At 35.0% G+C, this 15,178-nt stretch overlaps 1 protein-coding gene across 1 annotated transcript; it reads left to right on the top strand.

Moving 5' to 3' along the window:
* The first annotated feature begins 252 nt into the window (after positions 1 to 252).
* On the top strand, positions 253 to 2,391 carry LOC137637205 (zinc finger MYM-type protein 1-like). The gene is made up of 2 exons (XM_068369468.1): positions 253 to 266; positions 471 to 2,391. Exons 1-2 carry the CDS (start codon positions 253 to 255, stop codon positions 2,389 to 2,391), a joined length of 1,935 nt encoding a protein of 644 aa, XP_068225569.1.
* Positions 2,392 to 15,178: the final 12,787 nt, after the last annotated feature.

Here is a 15,178-nt window from a genome sequence, read left to right as displayed (position 1 = left end):
CTGCATTAATGGATGTATACAGTTTTAGACCAACCTTAGGTTTTGATTGTTTCATTGGAAGAAGGGGAGGGAGAGCAGTAGCTCCTTGAAGTTCAATGTATAAAGGTTCAGATGTTGAGGTGGAGGGCTGTGGCTGTTTTTTAGCAGGATTTGCAGGCTCAGAGATATCAGAATCTGAGTCACTCAGTACTCTTTTCCTGTTGATCTCATCTGTATCCATTGCATCATTAGCTGTCACAGATTGTTGAGGGCATGGGCGTCAACAGGTGGGGGACGGGGGGGACAAGTCCCCCCCACTTTTCAAAGTGGGGGGGACATAGTATCATTTGTCCCCCCCACATTTTTAGTATTCATTATGGTGATTATACTAAGATTTCAAAGTAGTTGGTACAATGAATTCTCATGGTTGCATTTTCATGAGAGTATTGTTGGAGTTCTATGTCATACATGTGTAAGAGCTTCACATAAAGGCTGTCTGATTTTGCTCGGTGTGCTGAAGATGTATTCCTAAAATCAGGGTTTTCTAACTGGAAAAAAGCGATTCAGAAATTCCGCAGTCATGAAAAAAGTGCAGCACACAAGTTGTCAGTAGAAAATTTAAAATTCCACAAACATCAAGAAGGTATCAGTAGCCAGTTATCATCTCAACTTTTGCATGATCAACACCAGTCACGTGCTGCTCTAATTAAGATAATTACCACACTGAAATACCTAGCAGAGCAAGGCCTTGCCATCCGAGGTCATGAAACCTCAGAGGATAATTTTGAAAAACTTTTGCAGTTGAGGGCTGAGGATGACAAAAAGCTTAAAGTATGGTTGTCCAACAAAGTTTCATATACTTCTGTTCCAATCCAAAATGACATATTGAAGACAATAGCCAATGCTGTAGTTAGAGAAATCTGCAATGATGTTAATCAAATGTCAACACAATTTGGCCTTATTACTGATGGAACCCAAGATATCCAAGGCAATGAACAGGAGGCTGTGTGTGTGCGATATGTCGATGACAAACTCAATGTTCATGAAGAGCTGCTAGGATTGTACCAAGTGTCGGCAACTACAGGAGTGTTTCTTAGTAAAATGCTGCAAGACACGCTTATATCTCTTCAACTACCAATTAAACACCTCCGGGCTCAAACATATGATGGTACCAGTAACATGTCAGGAAAATATAAAGGCTGTCAGGCAGAGATAAAGAAGGTGCAACCACTAGCTCTGTATGTGCATTGTGGAGCTCATGTTACCCACCTAATTATCAGCAAGGCCATACCAAATTCTCTCTTCATAAAAAATGCTTTAGACAACCTTCAAGAGCTAGGCACCCTCTACAGAAGTTCAGGAAAGTTCAAACATATGTACCTTAATATTCACACAGATGATCTCAACACTCCTTCACCAACAAGTTTGAAGCCAATATGTCCTACACGGTGGCTTATACGATATGCTGCAGTGAAAGCAGTATTAGATAATTACCCTGATGTACTGGCTGCCCTCCAGGAGGCAGCAAAGGAGTTAGGGTCAACAACTGCATCCCGAGCAGCAGGTTTGTACAAATGTTTGTCCTCAGGGGAATGTCTACTTGGATTATATGGATCACTTCCTCTTATTCAATGTCTAGAAAACTTCAACAAGAGCCTACAAGGATCAAAAGTGACAGTATCTGGAATGCTAGAAGCTGCAGAGGTTACCATAAAGAGCCTACAGTCACTTCGATGCGAGCACAAATTCAAGAGATTATTTGAAGAAGCAGAACAGAAGCTCCATCTGTGTGACCTAGACGCAATTCCTCTTCCAAGAAAGAAAAAAATACCAAAGAGGCTAGACCAAGGATTAGGATTTGCCTCTAACTACTGTCATGACTCAGCTGAAGAGTTTTATCGAGTTGAGTTCTTCAGTGTTATTGATGCTGCCGTACTGAACATTAAAGAATACTTCACTTCCACTGATCTCACCGAGTATCAAGATTTATCGTCAGTACTGTTGACTGGGACACATAAGCCAGAAATTATCACAAAGTATCCAGAACTCAATGAATCTCTGAATCAGCAACTCGATTTCTTCCACAACCAGTTTAAGGGGTCAACAGTTGAAGATTATAGAAAGATCTTCGCAGATATGGTACCAGAAGTTCGCCGAATGTTTCCTCAGGTAGAAGCATTGTTACGCCTTTTACTTGTCTCCCCAGCAAGTTCCTGTACAGCTGAGAGGTCATTCAGTGCTCTCAGACGATTGAAGACATGGTTACGTAGCAGTATGAGTCAGCAACGCCTTAACCACCTCATGATTTGCCATGTACATCGTGACCGTCTAGCTACCTTAAGTCCACAGGCGATTGCTGAGGAGTTCATCCGAGCAGAAGACAAACGAAGGACCATTTTTGGTAGATTCTGACTAACAGAATTGCTAGGATTGACACAGGTTATTTTTCGTCTTAATACTTTAAATGATATGATAATAATCTTATTTGAATGAAACAACATGAGTCTTGCTTTCATATAATGTGAATTAATCATTAAATAAACCATGCATGTTGATTTAATCAGGCTTTATTAAAATTTTCAAGTAATATAATAGTGTTTATATCTTAATCATTACAAAGGGTCTAAGGTAATACTTCATGCTCAAAGCTTTAATGTCATCATGTTTGGCCAATGAATTTAAGAAATATTAAAATTATTTTGTATAACTTGACAGACAGATACAAAATTAAAAGGCTTATAACAAGATTTCAGGCAGGATACAGGTCTTGTATTTTGCTGAAATATGTTGCTCAGGTGCCTTTAAAAGCACCAAAAAAGGTAATAAATTAAAAAGATCTCTCGTGGGGGTTTACAGGGTGCGTAAGGCATAAAGATGAGGGGGATCTAGGACCTCAAAATTCTTACTAAGGAAAGCTTCCTTAGTATTGGGAAGGATGATCTTCAATAGTGGCTTCATCAGCTATAGCCAAATAAATGTTATTGACCTTAGTTAGTTTATGGATGAAGCAGGAGTTATCCTGTAGGATAATCCATACAACCGTCCTTCGGGCATCATTGTCAGATCGCTGACTGGTATCTTTAATCTTCCCTTTCCCCATTGCAGTGAAGAGAAGAAAGTTACATGCATTTAGGTATTTACATATAAAGTGAAATTTAACTTAAGTATTCTTATGGGGGAAACGAACTCTACGGGATTTCACGTAACTTTTCGGCGGATCAAAATTTTGACTTTTTTGAGAAAATGGTGTTGCAGCCGCGTGGCACAAATTTTGAGACTGGGGTTGGATGGACCAATATCAAAGATTTAAGGGAACTGCAAAAAAATTCAAGGATTAACTATTAACGGAGCTAGAACCAAAAAACTGAAATGAATAAAGATGAAGAGGTTAGATGTCACTTTATGAGAGACAGTGACTTATGGCTAAGCCCTATCCTATGTAGGCACTACTGAAGAAGTAGGAGCCTAGACGCTGCAACAATACCCAGTGCCCCCAGAGTGTTTTTAGACCACAACGGCAACTCCGGGTGAAAGGGCTACTGATGGTTAGTAGATAAGAATTGAAGTTCAAGGAGGAGAGAGAGACAGTCAAGTGGTACTCGAGAGTAAGGGGGTAGGAGGGGCAGGGAGGGGGGGGGGATAAGGATGCGTTTACTTTGATGTAACCGAGGCTTATTGAATCCTTTAATAGTTAATTTTACATTCATTTGAAGGACTTTACTCATGAGATGCCTGCAACCTTTCGCTTACAAATGAACTTTGTGACCCCCTATCATTTAGAGCACGGTAGCAGGAATTGCCGATGTTAAATGAAAAAGTGGGATGCACCGAATCAAAACTTAAACTTTGCAAAACTATAACCCCACTACTTGCTTCCACTTTGTTTGCACTAGCACTATTTACATTGTCAACAGCTGTCTTAGTATGTGAACCGGAAAAACCACGAGTACACAAAAATTGAAAATGCCAGCCGTAACAATGAGAACATTTCTTCCTAAACGTAAATTGACAAGAGTTTGCTTTGTGGTTTAAGCTAGCACATTTCGTACATCCATTCAGTTGACCGATTCTATCAATCTTTGCTTGGGGAGTTTTGTATCTTGTACAATGAGAAATAGAATGTCTATCAACATCCGAACACAAAGGGCAATTATCAAAAATATTACAAGACTTAGTATTGACTGCAGCAGCAAAACTAGAACTATTAGTTTCTTTCCCCCTTTGGGGACTTCTAACTTACTCACTTTATGTGGTTTATACTGCATATAACGCTCATTTGCAGTGAAAAAAATATCCAAAATTTTCTTAACGGAAGGCTTATTCTTACCAGTGACATGAATTAAATGAGTTTTGAAAGCTCCGTTTAAACCATTCCATACAAAATACTGTATTACCTCATCTACACTCAAAGATAAAGACCTGAACGATTCCTGAATCATTTTAGTTTTGGAAATGAATTCAAATGGATCGTCATTATAACCTAACTTAAGCTCAGTCAGCTTCTTTATAGTTCCAAATTTAAGATTCTCAGGAGAAGCAAAGGCAGCAATTAATAACATTTTCACATCCTTTTACGTCTGCTTATCTACTTCGAGAGAGTTTAGAAGTGTTTTAGCATTTCCAGAAACCTGCTGTAACAATAACAAAAACAAATCCCTATCAGGGTAACTGTATGAAGCAGTAGTAAGCTCAAACTCTCTAATAAACTTTAAAAAATCTTCTCCCTCAGTGCTAGAATATTCAGGTAATGGAGCTACTGGCTGTTTCAAAAGACTACGTGCCTCATCTACCCTATTGTTACCTGATGGAGTAGGAGTAGTAGATGACAAACATTTTAACATCACTAAACAATGTTGAATCTTACACATGTAATCCTCACATGTCTCAACCTCTGCTTCAAGATCTCCCTCATTAAACTCTTGAGCGTCAACAAATTTACGAGTCTGAATATCATTATCTAATTTAGAAACCTCAATCTTGTACTCGTCTAAGCTCCTCTCTATTACTGCTTGCTGAGGGCTGTTAAGCGTTTCATATGTACTACATTTGTTATGAGCAACAGTTACACGGGTTCTGATGGTTTTGCGCCGTGCAATCAATAACTTTAAGTCCGACATTATAAATGCTGATAAAAAATGCACTGTCAAAAAATTAATAATCACTATGCCTTAATAAAATACAAGAAAAATTATAAATACACCAACACAGTATACAGTACTAAGAAATGTCCTTAGAAAAGGACAAAAGGTTCTAAATAACCATGCACAAAATGCAACAAAATCGGGTAATTAAATCACCAAAATGCTATCAAAAATTAAATTACGAATAATACCACCAAATATAAAATACTGCAAACTACGATATTCAAAAAATGCAAAACTTCAAAAATTTCACCGTTCGAAAAAATGTAAACAAAATGGCAACAGCACGGGGAGGGGACCCAACACCAAGACGAAAATAAGAAATAAACGGCTTAAAAACGAGTAAGTCCCTGTTCGGGCGCCATACGCAGAATTTTATAGATATCTTATTTTTGAAGTCTAAAGGAGTAAAAAATATGCAAGAGTTATAAAAGAATAACCTATATTTCATCATACATCGCTTCAGCACCTCAAAAAGTAAGCTCCCGAATGTACACTTCGTCTTGGTATTGGAACGAAACAATAAGGGAGACATCCGTTGCACTTCCAAATTAAGATGTTATAAGAAGTGCACCCAGAAACGAACCATTCCGCATCACCTGCACATAGAACGAAAGAAAAGCACTATAACAAACTTGTGAAAACATCCAAAAATATTGCCCCTCAAATTATAAAAGTCTCAAGATTCCAAACTTGAACAAATCACTCTGTTTACAAATCTCACCAAGTCAACGACAATTATCACTCAACCCAGCCACGATAATTTCGCTATTAAATATGGCAAAACTGTAGCCAAAGAAATAGGTCAATCCAACGTTCTAAAAAATAATATTAGCAAGATTTAAAAAATGAATTATGGATTACTCGAATGGTTGAGGAATATAAAACACAAACCAATAAATAAGGCCGGGTAACCTTACAATTAGCTAGCCTGCATCTTATATCCACCGGCAAGCTGTCTGTCTGCGATGTTATGCAATAAAGTCTCCGTCCCGATGTGGGTCCCATGAAATATTTACTCTCGGTAAATCATCTAAAGTTGTTGCAAAACAATATCAATAATCCCAGCGGCGGCGAAATCCGTCCTGCTCGAAAGGGCTGACATCTTCAAATTTTCTTAGAGTGAGCACTTCATTTTTCGACCGAGTCTGGTCTGCCACTGCTTGAATTACGTAGCTCTCAAGGAAAGGAAAACTTTCACCTCTCCCGAAGATCCCAACACTATTCTGTAAAAGAGCAATTCTTCGGCAGTTACTAGTCAAATTAGCTGGTTCGAGGAGCTAAAAGGCATTGCAGCTACTGTAAGGTAATAATGGCCTTTAATGAAGTTAACTGAAACAACTATCTAGAAAAAATATGAAATTTTGTATTGCTTATATTATTTTTGTAGAACAATTACAAATTCAAAAGTTAGAAAAAAATAAAATATAACTAATATTTTGTATAAGTAATCATCACTTGGCAATGCCGCTCAGCGTGACAGAAAGGAAATATGTATATATATATATATATATATATATATATATATATATATATATATATATATATATATATATATATATATATATATATATATATATATATATATATATATATATATATATATATATATACATATATATATATATATATATATATATATATATATATATATATATATATATATATATATACATATATAAATATATATATATATATATATATATATACAGTATATATATATATATATATATATATATATATATATATATATATATATATATATATATATATATATATATATATATATACATACACATAATATACCCAGCGTTTCCTCTATAATATATAGGAGAGATTATTGTTATTAATATTATTATTATTATTATCAACATTATCATTATCATTATTATTATTATTATTATTATTAAGCCCGAGAGGCCCAATAATTAAGAAACCCAAAATTAAGTGAGAAGGAAAGCATAAACTATAAAATGACCATTTTAACAAATCTCTGTTATTTTTAGACGCTTTCATAACTGACATCCCGAATAGTCATTATAAATCCGCATATTTATTTAGGCTTGATAGATGAAACTATTCATAATCAACTTTCTGTGAAAACCTGAAATGACCAAATTATACTGATAAATGACTGTATTTTGTAGATGTTATCTATTTAACCCTTTGAAACTATTACTATTATATGTCTGGTAATTAGCAAGGACTTCTTTACAATATGATTTTGATTATGATTAAAGAAATGGCCGTAGTTTTTGTGCAGAGGTAAATATGAAAGAATTATTTTCAAAATTTATTTTTGGATTTCCCAGTATTTTTATTTAAGAGTTTGTATCAATATGAGAATTCTGTATTGTGTTATATTCGTATAATTGAAAATAAGACTTTTTCTTTTTCTAGCTTACATTTGTAGATGTATATTGACATGACAAGTACATATGATTAATATCAGTGATATTGTTGGATTTTGTATGACTGAAAAGTCTTATTTTTTTTTTTTTGCGTTCTCTTGTGTATTTCTGAACGTTATGTTCTCTCTCTCTCTCTCTCTCTCTCTCTCTCTCTCTCTCTCTCTCTCTCTCTCTCAGAATCGGATTTTAAAATATATTAAAAAGGCTTAAAATAACTAATTTTCCAATTTCTAAACATTGTAATTACGAACAGACTACAAATGGTTTCAGATGCCTGTGAGATTTCTAGCTAAATTGCCGACCATGAGATGATTACAGCTAAAATTAAAATTTCTAAACCAAAAAAACTTCCAATTGTAAAGACATACCGTAATCTGGTAAGTTATGATCCAAACATTTTTCGTGATAACTTGCTGAATAAGAGTCCCGTCTTTAACCTCTTAATGGAAACAGACTGTGTAAATACCCAAGAGGATACTTTTAGCAGAACTCTCATTGATAGTCTAAATGAATGTGCTCCATATGTAACTAGAGAAATTACCCGGCCCCCAGCTCCCTGGATAAGTAGCGATGTTAAAGAAGCGATGCGAGTTAGAGATGCCCTTCAAAAAAGGTACAAGTTGGATAGAATGAACGAAACATTAAGACAACAGTATAAAGATGAAAAGAAACGTACACAGGTACTAGTTAAGACAAACAAAACGAAACATTTTAAAGACAAATTCAGTAATTGTCAAGGAAATATACGTAGTAAATGGAATATTGTTCATGAAATGATTCCAAACCCATATGTCAATAACCATATATTCAATTGTGACAATAAAATAGAAAAGGCTGAAGAATTTAATGAATACTTTTCAAACGTTGGAAAGACGGCTTATGAAAAATCACAAGAGAATTTTCACGATAGTGACAGAAACCAGATACCGGTAAATAACGAATCAACTGAAGATATGATTAGCTTTTTTAGACCTCAGCCAGTTGATGTTAATACAGTTATTCTCACTGTAAAGAATTTAAATGACACAAATTCAGTAGGATCAGATGGAATACCCCTTCGTTTCATTAGAGATGCCTTACCTGCAATAGCCTTTTATTTAACAATAATAATCAATACCTCAATAATAACTGGTGTTTACCCCGATAAATGGAAGCTGCCACATGTTGTACCATTTTAATGGCGACCCAGAAAACGTTGAAAACTACCGACCTATATCTCTTCTTCCTATTTTGTCAAAAACATTAGAGAAAATAGTAACAAATCAATTACTTGAATATCTTGAACAAAATAAATGATTGTCCTCTACGCAATATGGATTTAGACCTCATCTGTCTACTGAAATGGCATTACTTTAGCTATCGGAAACGAATTATAAAAATATTGACCAGCAAAAGGTAAACTTACTTATATTGTTAGATATTTCAGAGGCATTTGATAGCGTTAGCCACGATATTTTGTTAAATAAGTGTAGGAAAATATATTCTTTTTGGTTTAGTAACTATTTACAAAATCGTTTTCAAATAGTCAGACTAGATAATACTATCTCTTCTCGTAAGCAAGTACATTTTGGAGTTCCCCAGGACTCTATTTTAGGCCCCGTGCTCTTTCTTATTCACATCAATGATATGGCTGATTTCATACAGGACTATTTCAAAGATATGGCAAAATTTTTAGAAGACTATCTTCTCGTACAATATCCAGACGATAGTTAAATTTTAATTGCTGGTAGTATAAACGATATACCCACTCTTATCACAAAGGCAGAAGCTATATTAGAAGCAGGACTGCGATATTTCCAATTAAATGTTTTAAATGTAAATGAATAAAAAACTAAATTCCTATTTATTGGTACAAGGCAATATATATCACAAATCCCATTAGATACCGTTCTAAACTTTAACGGCCATCAAATTGAAAGAAGTGTACACGTAAAAAATCTGGGCAATCATTTTGACCAATATATGATTTTTGATGTACACGTATCTGAAATATGTAGAAAAGTAAATGGAACCTTAATATATTTAAACAGAATTAAAGACAGACTAGATATTGACATGAGGGCGATGGTAGTTCAGTCTCTTGCACTGAGCATAATAAATTATTGTTTAAAGATTTGGGGAAGTACTACTAAACAACAATTACAGCGGGTTCAAAAAGTACAAAACTTTGCGGCAAAAGTAGTTGATGGTAGGGCCAAAAAATATGATCATGCATCGCCAATTTTAGATAAATTAGTATGGTTAAATGTTGAAAGAAGGATTCAATTCGACATTTGTGTGGGAGTTTTTAAAGTTGTGCGAAGTTTAATACCGACTTGGCTTTTTACGTTTATAACAGTTGGAGCTGGGAGGGACAGACGAACGAGACAATAATGACCTTTATATACCGAGAACCAACACAGACTTGGGAAGTAGATGCTTTACGGTACGAGGACCAACGATGTGGAATACCCTACCTCAGTCATTGAAAACAACATCGAATATAGACACTTTTAAAGCAAATCTCAGGAAATATATGTTTTCTACAAGATTTTAGTTACATATTTGTAGATTGGTTTTAATGTACTTGTGAATATCATTTTTTAATGTTTTATGGGGTCTACTGTAATTTTGCACACAGTATAGAATTTTAATGAGTTTTACCATTTTAAGTTATTTTTTTTTCTACTTTAAAGTCATACTAATGCAAGTAGTGGACCAAATGTATTTTAGTTGGTAGTCGAAAGATTTATATGGAAGCATCTCTCATGTAAATGTTAAATTTTAATGTAATCACAATATCAGTAATCACTATTCTATGTGTTAATTTATAAATGATGTATAATACCCAATGTATTTATTTGGAAATAAAGTATTATTATTATTATTATTATTATTATTATTATTACTCTCTCTCTCTCTCTCTCTCTCTCTCTCTCTCTCTCTCTCTCTCTCTATTCAGAACCGGATTTTGGAAAGAAACTGAAAAGGCTTAATAAAACTAATTTTAAAATTTCTAAACATGCTCTCTCTCTCTCTCTCTCTCTCTCTCTCTCTCTCTCTCTCTCTCAGGTAACTCTTTGTCTATCGTCACATTAACTGAAAAGAAAGTTTAAACCCACTGATGCCTTTCGGATGTCTTTCCCCATTAAATGATCTATGGTTTTAGTCTTAAGAGAGTTAGCTCAGGTCAGAATTGGCTGACAACGAAAGACTGGATTTGTGATTATGAGTCTTTTTCCTCTCAACGTTATTAAGGGGATATTCATTTTCTGTAGGAGGAATAAAGGTATTATTGAAATGAAAGAAAAATTATTATCATTGAATTGTAGAAAATATAACTTTTACCCCGCTATGCAATATGAAATTTCAAATTACTTAAATTATAGTAGAGCCCAAGGGGTTATCCTTGTGTGGATAGGTGGTGTGGTTAATGGACTTGCAAGGAGGTTTTCTCTTTGTGGACCAGTAGGATTAATACTATGGTGGAGGAAAAGTCATTAACACCAATGTTTATTTCTTGTGTGGGTTGATGGGAAAAGTTATTTAGGTCAAGGATGTTAGATGAGCACTGCGCATCACAAGGAACTGGCTATCCTTTGATGAATCTAGCTAATGAATCCTCTGTTTAATAGAGGCCCTTTGCGTCAATGGCCGTAGGAGGAGATTATTATGATGATGATGATTGATTGATGATGGTGAGATAGGGGAAGTAAGGAAGACCAATATCGAATCATGGTTGTGGTTGAAGAGAAAAATCAGTGAGAGTAGAGTCACATACCAGATAGGTTTGGGGATTAATCAGTGAAACTGAATCCCAGCGGGATTTTGGGCTGAAGGTTTAATCCTGGGGGTTGGCGGGGGTGTGTAGTGAGAGGTCCGTAAGTTCAAGGTCAAGGTCAAATTCTCGTTGGGATTAGAGTAATATGACCAAAGTCCCGCTTTTAGGTGGGACAGCACCGCTTTTTTTCAAAGTTATCTAAATGTCCCGCTTTTATTTTACTTTTGTGAGTTTTGTCCCGCTTTATTCCCATTTGTCCTGTTTTTTTTTCTTTTTTTTTCTTTTTTTTTTTTTACTTTTTTGTGCTCTAATAACAAAACCGTCCCCATTAATGGACTAGTACTGGTATACTGTTTGATTTTTACAATCCTGTGAAAAGTATGAATATTGAAGGTAAGTAGCAAAAGGTTTTAGATTGATTCTTGGATTCTCTTATATATATATATATATATATATATATATATATATATATATATATATATATATATATATATATATATTGATATTTATATTATATTATATTGTATTATATATATATATATATATATATATATATATATATATATATATTTATATATATATATATATCTATATATATATATATATATATATATATATATATATATATATATGGTTTGTGTCCTGCTATTACAAAACAAAAAATCTGGTCACATTAGATTAGGGGGAGGATCTTTCAGAGGGTGTTGTAGGGAAACTTCAATCTGACCAAGGTTGAAATCTGGTAGGAATTGATAGATAGGAGTCAGGAGGCCAAGGTTAGGTCATTGTAGTGGTTTGGGTTTGGGGAAAGGAGGAGTCGGTGATCTAAGGTTGAATCGTCGAGAGGGTTTGCTTGAGAAGTAAGTTAGACGAACCTCTAAGTCTTTTACATTTTCTAAACTTTACACACTCTCTCTCTCTCTCTCTCTCTCTCTCTCTCTCTCTCTCTCTCTCTCTCTCTCTCTCTCTCTCTCTCTCTCTCTCTCCAGAATCAGATTTTGGAAAGAAATTGAAAAGGCTTAAAATAACTCATTTTGAAATATCTAAACACTCTCTCTCTCTCTCTCTCTCTCTGTCTCTCTCTCTCTCTCTCTCTCTCTCTCTCTCTCTCTCTCTCTCTCTCTCTCTCTTTCTAGATTAGGATTTTGGAAGGAATTTAAAAAGACTTAAAATAACTCATTTGAAATTTTCTAAATGTTGCTCTCTCTCTCTCTCTCTCTCTCTCTCTCTCTCTCTCTCTCTCTCTCTCAATTAGCCAAGGTCTCTTGTTTTAAGACAAGGTACTAAACACATAAAATGCTTCTATTCACCCAAGGTGAAAATTAGGTATATATAATTATAGGCCCACCTGTAGTTGTTAGCTGATCGGTTAGGGTTGCAGCTGGTTGGAGAGAGAAAGAGATAAAAAGATAAGAAAAGACTAACATGGATGAGGTAATCCTCATCTTGAGGTGTTGAAACCATTCAAAAGATATTCTCTTTCTATCGAATAAATGTCTATAAAATTATAGTACAGTTAATCTGTTCAAGAGCCTGTGAAGGACAATGTTCCCTGATTAATTGAAGAGTTTTTGAATGTAAACAAGATTGATATTCAATTTAAGAACATGAGCCTGTAATTATTTGCGAGAGAAGCTTTATCAAGCAACTTTAATTTATTGTTTTTTTTTTTTTTTTCAAAATCATTAATTAGTATTGCCTATCGGAAGCGTCCCTGCCTGGGATTTTCCGGACTGGGGTTCGAGTCCCACTCAAACACGGTAGTTTCTTTAGTGTCTGTAACCATACCATCCTTGAGAGGTAGGTAGGTATTAGAGCGACCTGCACTGAAGGTGTAGGTCAAGGGCTCCTTCTCTGAGGCAGCCTGTTAAAAGTTTTGAGCTATAGGTCTACCTGCTGAGTCGTCAACAGCCCTGGTCCTACATTGGGTGGAGAGTGGTCTTGGGTGCTAATCCTATGTATATATGGTCAGTGTCTTGGGCATTGTCCTGCTTGCTAGAGCAATGTCTCTGGCCCTTGCCTCTGCCATTCATGAATGGCCTTTACACCTTTAATGTCGTGATGTTGTATTAATTTCTATACATTAGTGTTGTGCTTTAAAAAAATCCCTCTTGCAAACATTATATTCAACTGTTTGAACAATTACCTATTGTCAATTCTTTTTAGTGAGGCAGATTTGCACCGACTCTCAAGGACACCCTTCTAGCTCGGAAAAGTTTCCTGATCGCTGATTGGTTGGACAAGATAATTCTAACCAATCAGAATGCAGGAAACTTTTCTGAACTAAAAGGGCACCGCTGCGAGTCGGTGCAAATGCGCCTCATTAAAAATTTTTTAGTTCAGGACCTAGAAGTGTTCTTGTGATAGATAACACGTAGTGTCCATTTACAGATTAGATTCAAGAACTACTTATATGTACTTGTTTGATTTAATTTTGATTAATGTTATTTTCTTAATCATGTCGGAAGGGTTATGAAACAAAGGTTTGTCATAAAAAAAAAAGTTGTATTTCTAAAATGCCCTCTGCTCTGCCGTTTTCTTGTTTTTGAATCCTTTAATCGATTCCATAAGTTATAGTTACAACTCAATGAGCTATGGAAAGAACAATGGTGGGATTAATATTTCGAGACTTTGCAAATTAGCATGAGGAAGACAGCCTCCTATTTCTCTGTACTTCACATCATACATAGCACTGGGGTCTATATTGTAATTTCGGTTTTACTCTCTCCGTGGGTTGCATTTCGGCCTGCCATGTCTCAGAGTTTGGACTGGGCACTAGACAGAAATGTAGTGAACTATTAGAATGTAGTAATTTCTATAATCTGAAAGTTTTAGGTAATAATGTTTAATAAAAACAAAGAAAGAATAATATTGTGGATGGAGGAACAATTTAAATAGTTGATTTGTTTAAGTATCTTGGAGTAAATATGAAGAATGATGTCTAAATGAGGGTGCTACTATAGCGTGAGGTCTACCACACTATAGCGTGAGATCTACCTCCCGTTAGCACTATAGCGTGAGGTCTACTGCTGAGTTATTCGTCCCTCATAGATAAAACACATTTCATACATTTGTTTAAGCAATAAACGCTTAATTTAAACATATCTTAGAAATGACTTAAATAGATCATTGGATTTCTAATTACATTGAAAAAAAAAATGAATAAAGGTAAAAATAAACATATTATTTCCATACATTTACTCTAGCGATACACTCTTCGTACATCAAACATGGTATCATATATTTCCATACATTTATTCTAGCGATACATTCTTCGTACATCAAACATGGTATCATATATTTCCATACATTTATTCTAGCGATACATTCTTCGTACATCAAACATGGTATCATATATTTCCATACATTTATTCTAGCGATACATTCTTCGTACATCAAACATGGTATCATATATTTCCATACATTTATTCTAGCGATACATTCTTCGTACATCAAACATGGTATCATATATTTCCATACATTTATTCTAGCGATACATTCTTCGTACATCAAACAGGTTATCTTATATTTCCATACATTTATTCTAGCGATACAGTCTTCTTCCATCAAACAGGTTAATCTAGCGATAAACACTTCGTACATCTTCTAAGAATAACACAAATAGATCATTGGAGTTTTTTCTCATCGCCTTCCAGCAAAAATGATCAAGATGAGACTGGAACAGCTGACGACTAACACCTCGCATTCTCTTCAGAATCATCGTTTTAGCGTCCAACCACGATCGCTCAATTGATATCTCTTTTAGGCCGAGGGGAAAACGGATTTAGGAGCTCCATTTGCTTCCTTTTATATGGACAGGTCACGTTTTTGATGGATTTGGGCAGTTCACATATTCGATGGTTAGGTGCGGGCCTCTGGGACGCTGG

The sequence above is a fragment of the Palaemon carinicauda genome, unplaced genomic scaffold, assembly GCF_036898095.1.
Source record: "Palaemon carinicauda isolate YSFRI2023 unplaced genomic scaffold, ASM3689809v2 scaffold58, whole genome shotgun sequence".
Classification (NCBI taxonomy): Eukaryota; Metazoa; Arthropoda; class Malacostraca; order Decapoda; family Palaemonidae; genus Palaemon; species Palaemon carinicauda.
This window is presented reverse-complemented; position numbering and strand designations above follow the sequence as displayed.